The 14,001-nt window shown below is 45.6% G+C and overlaps 1 protein-coding gene across 1 annotated transcript; it reads right to left on the reverse strand.

The window, feature by feature from the left end:
* Positions 1-1,697: 1,697 nt before the first annotated feature.
* Positions 1,698-6,890, reverse strand: TP53RK (TP53 regulating kinase). The gene is made up of 2 exons (XM_003826010.7): positions 5,218-6,890; positions 1,698-3,294 (listed from the first exon to the last, which is right to left on the reverse strand). The coding sequence occupies exons 1-2, from the start codon at positions 5,498-5,500 to the stop codon at positions 2,816-2,818; spliced, it is 762 nt and encodes a 253-aa protein (XP_003826058.1). The 5' UTR covers positions 5,501-6,890; the 3' UTR covers positions 1,698-2,815.
* Between the last annotated feature and the right edge of the window lie 7,111 nt (positions 6,891-14,001).

Genomic DNA, 14,001 nt, shown 5'->3' on the forward strand with positions numbered 1-14,001 from the left:
TTTCTTGCTTCCACTCTTGCCCTCTATGGTTTTCTGCCAGCAACCAATGCAACCCTTTCAAAACAATCAGGTATCACCCTGTTAAAAACCCTGAGTCCCATTAAGAACAAAACCCAACCTTGTAACAGGGCCCTGCAGGATCTGGCCCCGCCTCTCCCATCTCATGTTCTGCTCCTCCCCCTTGCTCACTAATGCCAGCCACACCAGCCTTGCTGTCGGGGATGTTTCTTCTTCGCCAACTTCGCACGCCACAGCCTGCCTGGGATATACTCTCTTCATCTCCTGTGTTTCTGGTTTTCCTTCACATCTTCACTCATCACTGTCTGAAACTGTCTTATGTTCCCCAGGAAAGTAAGCTTCATGTTCCCCTCCATTAGATCTCCAGTGCCCGGCGCATAGTGAGTACTAGTGTATTAGTCCGTTCTCACACTGCTAATAAAGACATACCCGAGACCGGGTAATTTATAAAGGAAAAGTTTAGTAACTCACAGTTCAGCATGGCTGGGGATGCCTCAGAAAACTTATAATCATGGCAGATGGGGAAACAAACACACCCTTCTTCACGTGGCAGCAGGAAGTGCCGAACAAGAGGGAAAAGCCCCTTATAAAACCATCAGATCTCGTGAGAACTCACTCGCTATCACGAGAACAGCATGGAGGTAGCCGCCCCGAGGATTAAATTACTCCCACTGGGTCCCTCCCATGTCACGTGGGGATTACGGGAACAATTCAAGATGAGATTTGGATGGGGACACAGCCAAACCCTATCAACTAGGGATTTGTTGACTTAATGCACACGAGCCAACCATACCCCAACAAAGTAGGTACTAGCCTTATAGTACACGTGAGGAAACTGAGGAATGAGGCATCTCATTCATGTTGGGAATATTAATTGAAAAACCTGTCAGCTCCTGTGGCCCTTGGAGTTCCTTGAAAATAATGTTATACGCCAATACTTCTTATAGTACTGTAAAGATGCACCATATCCCATATCTCATTTGTCAGTGGAAAGAACACAGATTTGGAGCCAGGTAAAAGTACCTCTTGCTACCTGTGACGTCTTGGACAAGTTCCCACCTTTTGGGGCCAGTTTCTCCATCTATAAAATGGGGATAATGCCTAACTTAAGAGTTATTTTAGATCCAATATAAAAATTCCCAGCCCAATGCCTGGCATGCAGTAAGCAGGCAATTATATTATTTTTCCTCTCTACTAGTCACAACTACCCAGGAAGGGAAGTTTTCACTCATTCCTGGCCATCCACCCCATGCTGGGCACTTGGGGCATGCTGACTGTGGTGAATGAAACAGACAGCGTACTGGTCCTACTATTATAGAATGTTTGCTTCATAAGAACAGGCCCTGACTGTATCATCTCTGAACACAATGGAATGAAGCTAGCAATAACAAAAGAAAAACTGGAACATTTACAAATGTGTGGAAATTAACAGATTTCTAAACAATCAAGGGGTCAAAGAAGAAATCACAAGGGAAATTAGAAAATACTTTGAGATGAATGAAAACAAAAACACAAAATACCAAAACTGAGAGTGTGTGATGACAACAGTGTGCAGAGGGAAATTCATAGCTGCAAATGTCCATATTAAGAAACAAGACAGTAACTATGTGAGGTGATGGGTGTTAATTAGCTCAGCTGTAGCAATCATTTCATAATGTATATCAAAACATCCCACTGTATACTTTATACTTTTTTATAAAAATAAATATTCTTACAAAAGGACAGGCGCTGCGTCTGTCTGGCTCACCATTGTACCCCATACCCAACAGGGTGCCAAGGAACACAAAAGGCACTCAAAATATGTTTGTTGATTGGAGTTTACAAGGAAGAAAGGTATTTTCTTATCCCTCTCTTCCCTTCCCACCCAAACATAGCTTCTTCTAAGAAAAGAAACTGAGGCTGGGCAAGGTTAAAAGCTAGCTCCTGGTACTTTTGCATCCACACTCAGTTTACCTGTGCCTTAAACCAGACTTCATCAAACTTCAGTCTTCACAAGTCACTTCACCATTTTTGCTCTACCTACTTACTGCCTGTGATAGAAATCAACTCAGTTTGTTTACCGGTATAAACTTAAAAGGAACTTTATATCAATCACTTGTCTTAGAAGGTAACCACAAAAATACAAAGCAATAAAAATAAAAACAATGTTAACATGAATTTCAGTTGCCTGAAAGCTGTAAGTCTGCTTTTTTAAAAGAGAAATTGGAGTTAAGCAGACTTTTCATTTTTTGATCATGACCCTGAAAGAGAAATATATTTGACATCAAAACTCAGCACATATCCTTGGTCTATATATACATGTGAAAGTTTCATAAAACAATACACTGATATTTTCTATGCTGTATTCTATTTCATTTTTTAAAATGCTGGTTGTATCCCATTAAACTGGTTTCAAAATAAATATAACATGTACACAACAAAAAAACAACACTGGGTTAGAGGGCCAGTAAGCTCAGCGAGTATCAGCAACTGAGACTTCATCCTTGTCTCACAAGGACTAAAAAGAGAATAATGTTCTCATTATGTGGTTCAATGCCACACCCATGTATCTGAGATATACATGTCACAATCTGGGAGAAGCCTGTCCTCAATTTACTTTAAATACCCAATTCTGCCTAGAACATGACTTAGACACATAGTAAGCTCTTGAGTGAAGTGCAGATGATAATGACACGATCACATACCACTTAAAAATATCTTAACACCTTTACTTAGATCTCATCTCATACTTGTAGCATTTCTTCAAATTTACTTTGAAAAAAGAGCTTCACTGTGTGTGGTTGTCACACACATTCTTCTACCCAACCATGGACCTCTTTCTTCCTCTCAGGCGCACTTCATCTAATTTTTTTAGCACTGGCCTGGCCTTTTTGGAGGAGGTGGAGTAGCTCTTCAGAAAGGCTTCAAACACAGTTTCAGTGTTGGGATGGGTACTGAGGAAGGCCTTCTCCAGGACATAGAGGTCTACTCCCTTATCCTCTGGAAGTGCTGAAATGAAACTCAGCCCAAAGTCTATGAGCACAATGTTCAGCTGTTCCAGGGGGGGTTTCAGGAGCATGTTGGAGGTGGTGAGATCGCCATGAATGAGGTCTTCATCGTGCATTCGAGCCAAAACCTGCCCAATTGTCTTGGCTAAGTTGGAGAGACCCTGGGGAGTTTTTTCAGTCTCCATAGTGGACTGAATATAATCTCGAACAGTCACTGAGCCTTCAATTTCTTCCATATATAAGCAGTTGGAAGCATAGTCCACAAAAAAGACAACTGGGGCAGATATTCCTGAAATCAAGACATAAGTGGTTATTGGGTTGGATTTTTTTTAAAGGGTAAACTTAATTTTCAAAGATTAAGCCAGTTTTTCCATCTATATCTACTTATTTCAGGACTACTGAGGAATGCTACAGGAAATGGTACAACTGAACTCATCTGGAATATTCCCCTGCTCATGCCCACTGCAGGACTATGCCTGGGAACATCCCACAGCTAAACTGAGGAGGCCATAGCTTCCTCCTCCCTTCCAAACCACCCTTTCTCACTGGACTTCATTTGTCACACTCACTCTCTAAAAAACAAACAAAACAAAGGCCGGGTGTGGTGGCTCATGCCTGTAATCCCAGCACTTTGGGAGGCGGAGGCGGGAGGATCACTTGAGGTCAGAAGTTCGAGACCAGCCTGGCCAACAGGGTGAAACCCCCATCTCTACTAAAAATACAAAAATTAGCCAGGTGTGGTGGCTCACGCCTGTAGTCTCAACTACTCGGGAGGCTGAGGCAGGAGAATAGCTTGATCTCAGGGAGCAGAAGTTGCAGTGAGCTGAGATTGTGCCACTGCACCACTCCAGCCTGGGTGACAAAGTGAGACACTGTCTCAAAAAACAAAAACAAAGAGCAAGGCACAGCCCAGTCAGAGCAGTTTCTACTGATGAGGACACAAACAGGAGGCCAAGCAGTGTGCTGGCTTCGAGGTTCATCTTCGTAGTCAGAGAGGACAGGGTTCAAATCCCAGCTCCTTTTCTTATTAATTGTCTAATCTAATCTTAAAATTACATTAACTTCTCTAAGCCTCAGTTTCTGCTACCATACAAGGAACAATAGCTCCAATAAACTTAATGAATCTTTACTGAAAGTCAACCAGACTCAGTATACTTTTCTAGAAACTGAGAGATGTTATCAATGGGGATACAGCAATAAACAAGCCAGCTATAATACAATCTCTGCTTAACGAAACAGATCATGAGGCTGAAAACAGAAATATGAATACACAAATAACTTCATGAAATCTTAAGACTCTGAAAGGGCAGCAATGTGTCCGCTTGTTGGCTACTGAATATCCCCCACCCAGATCTCCCAGCACTTAACAATGTCCTGGTACCCACTGGTACCTAAAAAATACTGATAAAAGAAAGGCAAGAAGCGTAAAAGTAAAAAGCCAGGGCTTCTGAGTCAGAGGCATAAGGAGCTGAGGGCCTGGACCGGCCACTTAGTAACCGTGTAACCTTGGGCAAGTTACTTCTCTCTGAGTGTCACTTTCTCATCTGAGGACAAAGTTTATGGTGCTGGCGCACAATGATGTTTAATGAAAACATAGGCAATTTAATGAAATCCAACATTTATCGGGCACTATGTGCCAGGCACACATTCGAAGATAATACGTGACACACATACCGCCTCTAATGGTCACAACATCCCTATGACATGGATACTGCTACTATGTCTCCCATTTTACAGGTGAGAAAACCGAGGCTGAGAGGCTAAATAACTTGTTGAAAGGCTACATAAGCAGCAGAGTTAGTATTTCAACCCAGGGAGCCTGGCTCCAGTGGGGCAAGTACTTGTCATTACATGTTTCTTAAAACTAATAAATGGAAAGATAATGATCGAAAATTGAAACGAGTCAAATGGGGAAACCAAGGCTCAGGGAAGTTAAACATGTTCAACACTGAGCAATAATGACAGATCCCAGATTTGAACCAGGCAGAACGGCCTCAGGACAAAAGCTTGACGCTGCATGGCCACGTGGTTTCTTAAGACTTAACGAATGAAGAAAGGGATGAAAGAATAACATTTCCGAAAGGCCGGCCACGGCAGAAGGCACAGAAGGAGAAACTGAGGCAAATCGAGCTTCGGAGCGCAGGGGAGTCCCTCACCCGCCCAGGCCCCAGAGCCTCGGGGCCGCCCACGCCGGGATCCCGGCCCACCTTACCAGCGCGGCGGCAGCGGAGGAGCGCCCGGGCCTCCTGCACCGTCCGCCGTCGGCCAAGCCGCGCCTCCAGCGCCGGGTGCCGGTAGCCCTTGGGGAAGCGGTGCTTGATCACCGCCGCGCGGCCCTGGAAGCGGCCACGGAACACGCGCGCCTCGGCACCCTGCTTCACCAGCTCCAGGCCGCTCAAGAAGCGGCTGCTCCGCTCCCGGGCTGCGGCCAGAGCCTCAGCCTCCGGGGCGGGATCCTCGCCATCGGCCGGCGTAGTAGCTCTGGCCGCCGCCATGACTGTGCTCGGCGCAACAGCTCCAACCGATCAGCTGTCTCTGAAAACTGTCGCGATGCTTCGGCTCGCTTCGGAAATCCTGGGACTTCTTCGGCAATCCTGGGACTTCTTCGGCTACCCGAATGCGTCCACCCCGGACACTTCCGGCCTGTAAGTGGTTACGCCTCCCAACTTTTCGGCTCTCTGAAGCCTTAGGTTCCCTGCAGGAAGGGCTCTGTGGCCCCGCCTTCCGCCTCTTCGGCTATCTCCGTACACGTTCGGCAACGCTCAGTAAGTGGCTCTTCCCGACTCCTTGGCTCTCCGGAAATCTTCGGTGACTCTCGCAGCCGGCTTTGGGGGCCCACCTCTCAGTTGGTCGTCTCTTTCCGGAAAACTTCGGCGCCTCTCGAGAAAAACGTCGGACGCACTTTGCTCTCTTCAGAAGTCTCTTCCGGGACAGCTGCACCCTCTAGTAGTCTCTTTTTGGAACTCCTCTTCCCCTGACTCCTACATTCCCCCCAAAATGTACTCATACAAGTCAGGGTTGGAAGGGTCAGACAATGAACCATGTTTCCGACATCCTTTTAAGTGCTAGGATAACTACCATTTAGTGCATTCAGAAGAAATAAGGTTAAATGATGAAAATCCTTACAGAAAAGAAAATTGAGACTCAGAGATGGCAGAGGGGGTGGTAAGATGGGGTGGGGAGTGGGGGCTGGGGAATCCGGGAAAGTCTTCCGGAGACAGAACCTAAACTGAATTGGGAATAATTAAACTTTTTCAGTTTCTACCTGTTTCATTACAAAGCTTATAATAACACAGGCTGTAGCAAATTCTTACAATACGGAGCTTTGCACACGCACACATAAATAAATAAACTACCTATCCCCCTTGTGACACTGCTGGCCGTTAGTTCCTTTCCAGAATTTTCTTTTATTCAGTGTGCACACTCACACATCGTTGTGGCGTTTTTTCCAACATAAATGACATCATACTGTGGGTTCTTTGGCAACTTGCTTTTCATTTTCCTAAACGATTTATCTCAGACTATATTCCATATCAATACATACAGAGCTACCACGTCCTTCTACCTGGTCAGGCAGTTTCTTGTTGCTAAACAGTTGTTTCCAGTTTGTTGTTTTTCAGGAAAACACTTTACTTACTATTGCCAGTTTATTATAAAAGATAGTATAAAAGATAAAAATGAACAGCCAGATGAAGATGTACATAAGGAAAAGTAAAAATTGTATGTGTTTATCGTAAGTAACATGTTTTGAAATATGTATACATTGTGGAATGGCTAAATCCAGCTAGTTAACATTACCTAACATACTGATCATTTCGGGGGTGAGGACACTTAAAATCTATTATCTTAGCATTTTTCAAGAATACAACACATTGTTATTATCTATAGTCACCATGTCGTGCAATAGATTTCATGAATGTTCCCTCCTATCTACCTGAAATTTTGTATCCTTTGACCAACATCTCAAAATCCTTCCTATCTCCCTCCCCCTACCCCACCGCCTGGTAACCATCATTCTACTCTGCTTGCATGAGTTCAACTTTTCTTACCTTCCTCATATAAGTGAGATCATGGGATATTTGTCTTTCTGTGCCTGGCTTATTTCATTTAACACAATATCCTCCTGTTCCATCCATGTTGCTGTAAATGACAGCATTCCATTCTTTTTAAAGGCTGAATAGTATCCCATTGTGTGTATAAATGTACCATATTTTTATCCATTCATTTAGTGATGGGCACTCAGATTGAGAATTGTGAATGATGCTGCAATTAACATGGGACTGCAGACATCTCTTCAATATACTGATTTTGTTTCCTTTGGATATGTACCCAGTAGTATGGTTGCTAGATCATAAGGTAGTTCTATTTTTAATTTTTTGAAGAACCTCCATACTGTTGTCCATAATGTCTGTACTAATTTACATTCCTATCAACAGGGTGCAACGGTTCCCTTTTCTCCACATCCTTGCCAACACTTATTATCTTTCTTATATTTTAAAATAGCGATTCTAACAGGTCAGAGGTGATATCTCATTGTGGGTTTAATTTGCATTTCTCTGATGATTAGTGATGTTGAGCATTTTTTTTAATATACCCGTTGTCCATTTTTATGTCTTCTTTTGAGAAAGATTTCTTTGGATCTTTTGCCTACTTTTAATTCAGGTTTTGTCCTTTCTTACTATTGGATTGTATTCCTTATATATTTGGATATTAACCCCTCATCAGATGTATGGTTTGCAAAAATTTTCTCCCATTCTGTAGTTTGTCTTTTCACTCTTTTTTTTTCTTTTTTCTTGACTGTGCAGAAATGTTTTAGTTTGATGCAATTCCATTTGTCTATTTTCACTTTTGCTGCCTGTGTTTTGAGAGTCCTACACAAAAAATCGTTGCTAAGGCCAATGCCATGACATTTTGTCCCTGTTTTCTTATAAGAGTTTTATAGTTTTGGCTCTTACATTTCAGTCTAATCCATTTTGAGTTGATTTTTGCATGTGATGTAAGATAAGAGTCTAAATTCTTTCACATGAATATCCAGTTGTCCCAACACCATTTATAGAAAAGACTGTCCTTTCTCCATTACGTGTTCTTGGCGTGTTTGATGAAACTCAATTGACTATAGTGTGTGGATTTATTTCTGGGCTCTCTATTCTGTTCCATTGGTCTATGTGCCTGTTTTTATGCCAGTGACATGCTGTTTTGATTACAATAACTTTGTAGTATATTTTGAAGTCAGGCAATATGATGCCTCCAGCTTTGTTCTTTTTGCTCAAGATTGCTTTGACTATATGGAGTCTATTATGATTCTATATAAATTTTAGAATTTTTTATTTCTACAAAAATGTCATTGGAATATTGATAAGAATTACATGGAATCTGTAGGACATTTTAACAATGTTACTTCTCCAGTTTTGTTTCATTTTTTGTTTTGTTTTGTTGTCTGTTATAAACAGTGCTGCAGTGAGCAGGCTTATCCAGCCATCTTTGCACACATGAATGTTTCTGAGGACATCTTTCTACAAGTGATATTGCTGGGTTGTAGGTGACAAGCACTTTGAAACTCGACTCCTCAGCCAAACTACCCTCCCAAAGTTTTGTGCCTATTTATGCTTCAGTCAAATTCATGTCTCATTTTCCCATATCTTCATCTTCATTGAAATTCTCAGGTGCTGGAATGCTCAGTCAGGGGGTGGAGAGGGAGGGTGCTCAGGTTCCAGGCAGTGAGAACAGACACAGGGTAGGATTGGGTTGGACAAGGACCAGCAGCTCCACATGGCTAGAGCAAGTTGGCACTGGGGACAGGCTGAGAGCTGAAAGAACAAGGACAGTGGCCTGGTCCCACAGGATTTCTCTTGCTGGAGGAGAGGTGCTGTGAGCCTGGGGTGACTACACCAAGCATGGCCCTTTGGGGCCTTGACCTCTGGCTGCAAAATATGCAGCTGAGCTCTGGGTAGAACAGCCAAGCAGTAAAGGGGAGGGAGGCGTCTACTTTTTAGCCCTTTCTGAGCCCGAAAGAGAACCTATGGCCTCTTCTTCACTTCCCACCCACCAGCACCAGATGCCCATTCAGTGATTTATTCACTAATTAATTTAATAAATATTTATTGAGTGACTACTATAGGCCAGGTACTGTGCTAGGCCCTGGGGACAGAGCTGTAAACAAAATAGAGAATAATTATTACTGCCCTCATGGAGTTTACATTCTAGTGGGTGGAAACCAGCAATAAACAAATAAGGAAAATGTGTCGTTGACAGGGGCTAGCAGGAGATAAATCAAGCAGTAAGGGGGATGGGAAGGATGACGTGCATCTGGGCTTGCCAGGGACAGCCCCAGTTTTTGCCTGTTGCCCTGGCATAACTATTATTAGTGCCCCCGCCTTTTTTTTTTTTGAGAAGGAGTCTCACTCTGTTGCCCAGGCTGGAGTGCAGTGGCATGATCTTGGCTCACTGCAACCTCAACCTCCCAGGTTCAAGTGATTCTCAGGCCTCAGCCTCCCGAGTAGCTGGGACTATAGGTGTATGCCACAATGCCCCACTAATTTTTTTGTATTTTTAGTAGAGATGGGGTTTCACCGTGTTGGATAGGCTGGTCTCAAACTCCTGACCTCAAGTGATCCACCTGCCTCGGCCTCCCAAAGTGCTGGGATTACAGGCGTGAGCCACCGCGCCCAGGCTAGTGTCCCCTTTTTACTCTCAAAAGCATTCTAGTTTGGATGATACAATATATGGTTACCCTATGTGTAGTAGAGTGGGGGTGGGAGGGAGTGATGCAATTTTATTTTATTTTATTTTTTATTTTTATTTTTATTGAGACAGGGTCTTGCTCTGTTGCCCAGGCTGCAGTGCAGTGATGCAACCTGCTGCGGCTCAAGCAATCAATCCTCCTACCTTAGCCTTCTGAGTAGCTGGGACCACAAGCATGTGCCACCACCCCCAGCCAATCATTACCATTTTTTGTAGAGACGGGGTCTCCCTATGTAGTGCAGGCTGGTTACGAACTCCTGGCCTCAAGTGATCCTGTTGCCTCGGCCTCCCTCCCAAACTTCTGGGATTACACATCTGAGCTACCATGCCAGGCCTAATTTTTTTTTTTTTTTTTTATTGATCATTCTTGGGTGTTTCTCGCAGAGGGGGATCTGGCAGGGTCACAGGACAATAGTGGAGGGAAGGTCAGCAGATAAACAAGTGAACAAAGGTCTCTGGTTTTCCTAGGCAGAGGACCCTGCGGCCCTTCGCAGTGTTTGTGTCCTTGGGTACTTGAGATTAGGGAGTGGTGATGACTCTTAACGAGCATGCTGCCTTCAAGCATCTGTTTAACAAAGCACATCTTGCACCACCCTTAATCCATTCAACCCTGAGTGGACACAGCACATGTTTCAGAGAGCACAGGGTTGGGGGCAAGGTCACAGATCAACATGATCCCAAGGCAGAAGAATTTTTCTTAGTACAGAACAAAATGAAAAGTCTCCCATGTCTACCTCTTTCTACACAGACACGGCAACCATCCGATTTCTCAATCTTTTCGCCACCTTTCCCCCTTCTTTCTATTCCACAAAACCGCCATTGTCATCATGGCCCGTTCTCAATGAGCTGTTGGGTACACCTCCCAGACGGGGTGGTGGCCGGGCAGAGGGGCTCCTCACTTCCCAGTAGGGGTGGCCAGGCAGAGGCGCCCCTCACCTCCCGGACGAGGCGGCTGGCCGGGCGGGGGGCTGACCCCCCCCACCTCCCTCCCGGACGGGGTGGCTGCCAGGCGGAGACGCTCCTCACTTCCCAGACGGGGTGGCAGCCGGGCGGTGGGGCTCCTCACTTCTCAGACGGGGCGGTTGCCAGGCGGAAGGTCTCCTCACTTCTCAGATGGGGCGGCCGGGCAGAGACGCTCCTCACCTCCCAGACGGGGTCGCGGCCTGGCCGAGGCGCTCCTCACATCCCAGACGGGGCGGCAGGGCAGAGGCGCTCCCCACATCTCAGACGATGGGCAGCCGGGCAGAGACGCTCCTCACTTCCTAGATGGGATGGCGGCCGGGAAGAGGCGCTCCTCACTTCCCAGGTGGGATGGCGGCTGGGCAGAGACGCTCCTCACTTTCCAGACTGGGCAGCCAGGCAGAGGGGCTCCTCACATCCCAGACGATGGGCAGCCAGGCAGAGACGCTCCTCACTTCCCAGACGGGGTGGCGGCCGGGCAGAGGCTGCAATCTCCGCACTTTGGGGGGCCAAGGCAGGCGGCTGGGAGGTGGAGGCCGTAGCGAGCTGAGATCACGCCACTGCACTCCAGCCTGGGCACCATTGAGCACTGAGTTAACGAGACTCCGTCTGCAATCCCGGCACCTCGGGAGGCCGAGGCTGGCGGATCACTCGCGGCTAGGAGCTGGAGACCAGTCCGGCCAACACAGTGAAACCCCGTCCCCACCAAAAAAACACGAAAACCAGTCAGGCGTGGCGGCGCGCGCCTGCAATTGCAGGCACTCGGCAGGCTGGGGCAGGAGAATCAGGCAGGGAGGCTGCAGCGAGCCGAGATGGCAGCAGTACAGTCCAGCTTTGGCCCGGCATGAGAGGGAGACCGTGGAAAGGAGAGGGAGAGGGAGACGGGAGATGGCCCGGCATGAGAGGGAGACCGTGGAAAGGAGAGGGAGAGGGAGACGGGAGATGGGAGACGGGAGACAGGAGACGGGAGACGGAGACGGGAGAGGGAGACGGGAGAGGGAGCCAGGCCTAATTTTAAATAAAGTGGTTGAGAAGGTGTCAACGAAAAGGTGACATTTGAACCCTGTGAATGGATTCCTGGGGGAAGATCTTTCCAGACAGGAGAGGCCCCAGAGAGGAAGTGTGCTTGACATGTTTGAGGAAGAGTGAGTAATTTAACCTCTCTGTGCTTTAGTTTCCTCATCTGTAAAAGAAGATTGTAGATAATATTCATCTTGTAGGGTTTTTGTGATGATTAAATGAGTAACGAGGTAAAACACATAGAACCGTGCTGGGCACATGATATGCACTTCGAAATGGAAGCTATTATTATTATGGAGTGTTTAGTATGATGACAATTAAAACTGGACCCCCAGTATCCAACCACTGCTCCTTGTGGGGGAAGGGGCTTCCCATTGTGTGGTGTCTCGGGGAACACAGAAACCACCTCCCACTACAGAAGCCTCTCCTTTGCCCCATCCTTGTGTGGCTTGCAACAAGAACCCTGACTTGTACCACCACTGAGTGGAGGTGTGTTGTGGTAACTGTATTAATTAGCTAGGAAACAAAAGAAACTGCTATAACAAAGTAACCTACAAATACTGGCTTAAATATGAGGGAGATTTATTTCTTGCTTATGAAACATCCAGATCTGTTATTCTCAACTTATTGCTTCCTCCTCTGAGTCTACTCCACTTGTTGCCCTCTCCACTCAGCAAAAAGGGTGATGACAACTGGGAAAAAGAGATCAACCAGCTAAGAACTTGGCCCAAAGTTGCACATGTCACTTCCACTCTCATCCTATTGGCCAGAACTTAGTCACTTGGACGATGCAAAGGAAGCTGGGAAATGTATTCTTTAGCAGGGCGGACACAAATTCAGCTAAAACCCTGGGTGATTATTACTAAAAGGAAGTAGGGGAGGAATGATATTGGGGGACAATTAATAGACTGCAATGGTTTTGATATTTTAAACTGCAAGTAACATCAGTCAACTAATTAGCTTAATTGGCATAAACAATAAGTTCATTTATTATCTCCCAAAATTTCAAGAGGTGTGGCTGGGTGCAGTGGCTCACGCCTGTAATCCCAGCACTTTGGGAGGCTGAGGCAAGTGGATCACCTGAGGTAAGGAGTTGGAGACTAGCCTGGCCAACATAGCTAAACCCTGTCTCTACTAACAATGCAAAAAATTTGCTGAGCGTAGTGGCATGCGCCTGTAGTCCCAGCTACTCAGGAGGCTGAGGCAGGAGAATCACTTGAACCCAGGAGGCAGAGGTTGCAGTGAGCCAAGATCACACCATTGCACTCCAGCCTGCACAACAAGAGCAAAACTCCATCTCAATAAATAAATAAATAATTTCAAGAGATGGAAGGCCCCAGCTGTCATTAGATACCAAGGACACGGGGTCTTTTCATTCTTTTCCACCAGCCTCAGCATGTTGTTTTGGTCCTTATCCTTGTCACCTTATGATCTCAAGATGGCTATCAAAGTTCCACACATTATCTGAAGACACAAAAACATTTGGTTCAAGAAGAGGGGCAGTACCTCCTGTATAGTTTTCTTTATTTGGGAGAAAATCCTTTGCTGAAGCCTCTTCTCTCCCCATCACACTTCCCATAAAGGGCATCGGTCATAGTTGGCCCATGTGCCTTTGGCTTAGCTACAGAGGAAGCTGGAAAAGTGAGGATCTGGCATCTTCAGCCTTTGAAGATGGAGATGTGTTCTATAAGCAACGAGCAAGTGAGCTGGGCATAGCTATTGGAAAGGCAGCCACAAATGGCTGGCACACTGTGACGCCCACCAACATCATTTTTCTGAATTTCAGTTTAATCATCTTCAGAATGGGGATAATTAGTTCTACTTTGGCAAGTGCTTATAAAAATTAAACAAGATGTTCAACATAAGGGTGCCTGGTGGATAGCAGACACTCTTCATTTGTTCATTTTCCTTCCTTCCAGCCCCTAGTCACTGGGGCCCTGTTTGAAATACCAAAGAAAAGCCCTTTGGTCTGAGGGTTGCTATGACACCAATGCCTTGGGCTCTGCCGTCCTTAGGTTTCATTCATACACGAGGCAGTTCGCTTTTTCAAACATAAGATCCTTTATGTTGGCATAATGTGGTTTCTAGCACCTTTCATCAGCCCAGACTACTCAAAGCCTACCCAGAACCAATTCTATTTATAACTCCCAGTTTCCCAAGTTTGTGGCTTCATTATCATAATTGTTAGTGTCCACATAGTTGTCTCTATGGTTACCAAATTCATCTGAGCCACTGCCTTAGAAATCTGCATGAAAACATATTTACAAGACCCAGG

Source organism: Pan paniscus, chromosome 21, assembly GCF_029289425.2.
Source record: "Pan paniscus chromosome 21, NHGRI_mPanPan1-v2.0_pri, whole genome shotgun sequence".
NCBI lineage: Eukaryota > Metazoa > Chordata > Mammalia > Primates > Hominidae > Pan > Pan paniscus.

Excerpts from the sequence above, each read along its gene's own strand:
- TP53RK (XM_003826010.7), bottom strand. The coding sequence starts at position 5,500 with ATGGCGGCGGCCAGAGCTACTACGCCGGCCGATGGCGAGGATCCCGCC. Across the intron at positions 3,295-5,217 it reads CCTCCGCTGCCGCCGCGCTG|GAATATCTGCCCCAGTTGTC; the intron begins GTAAGGTGGGCC and ends TCTTGATTTCAG.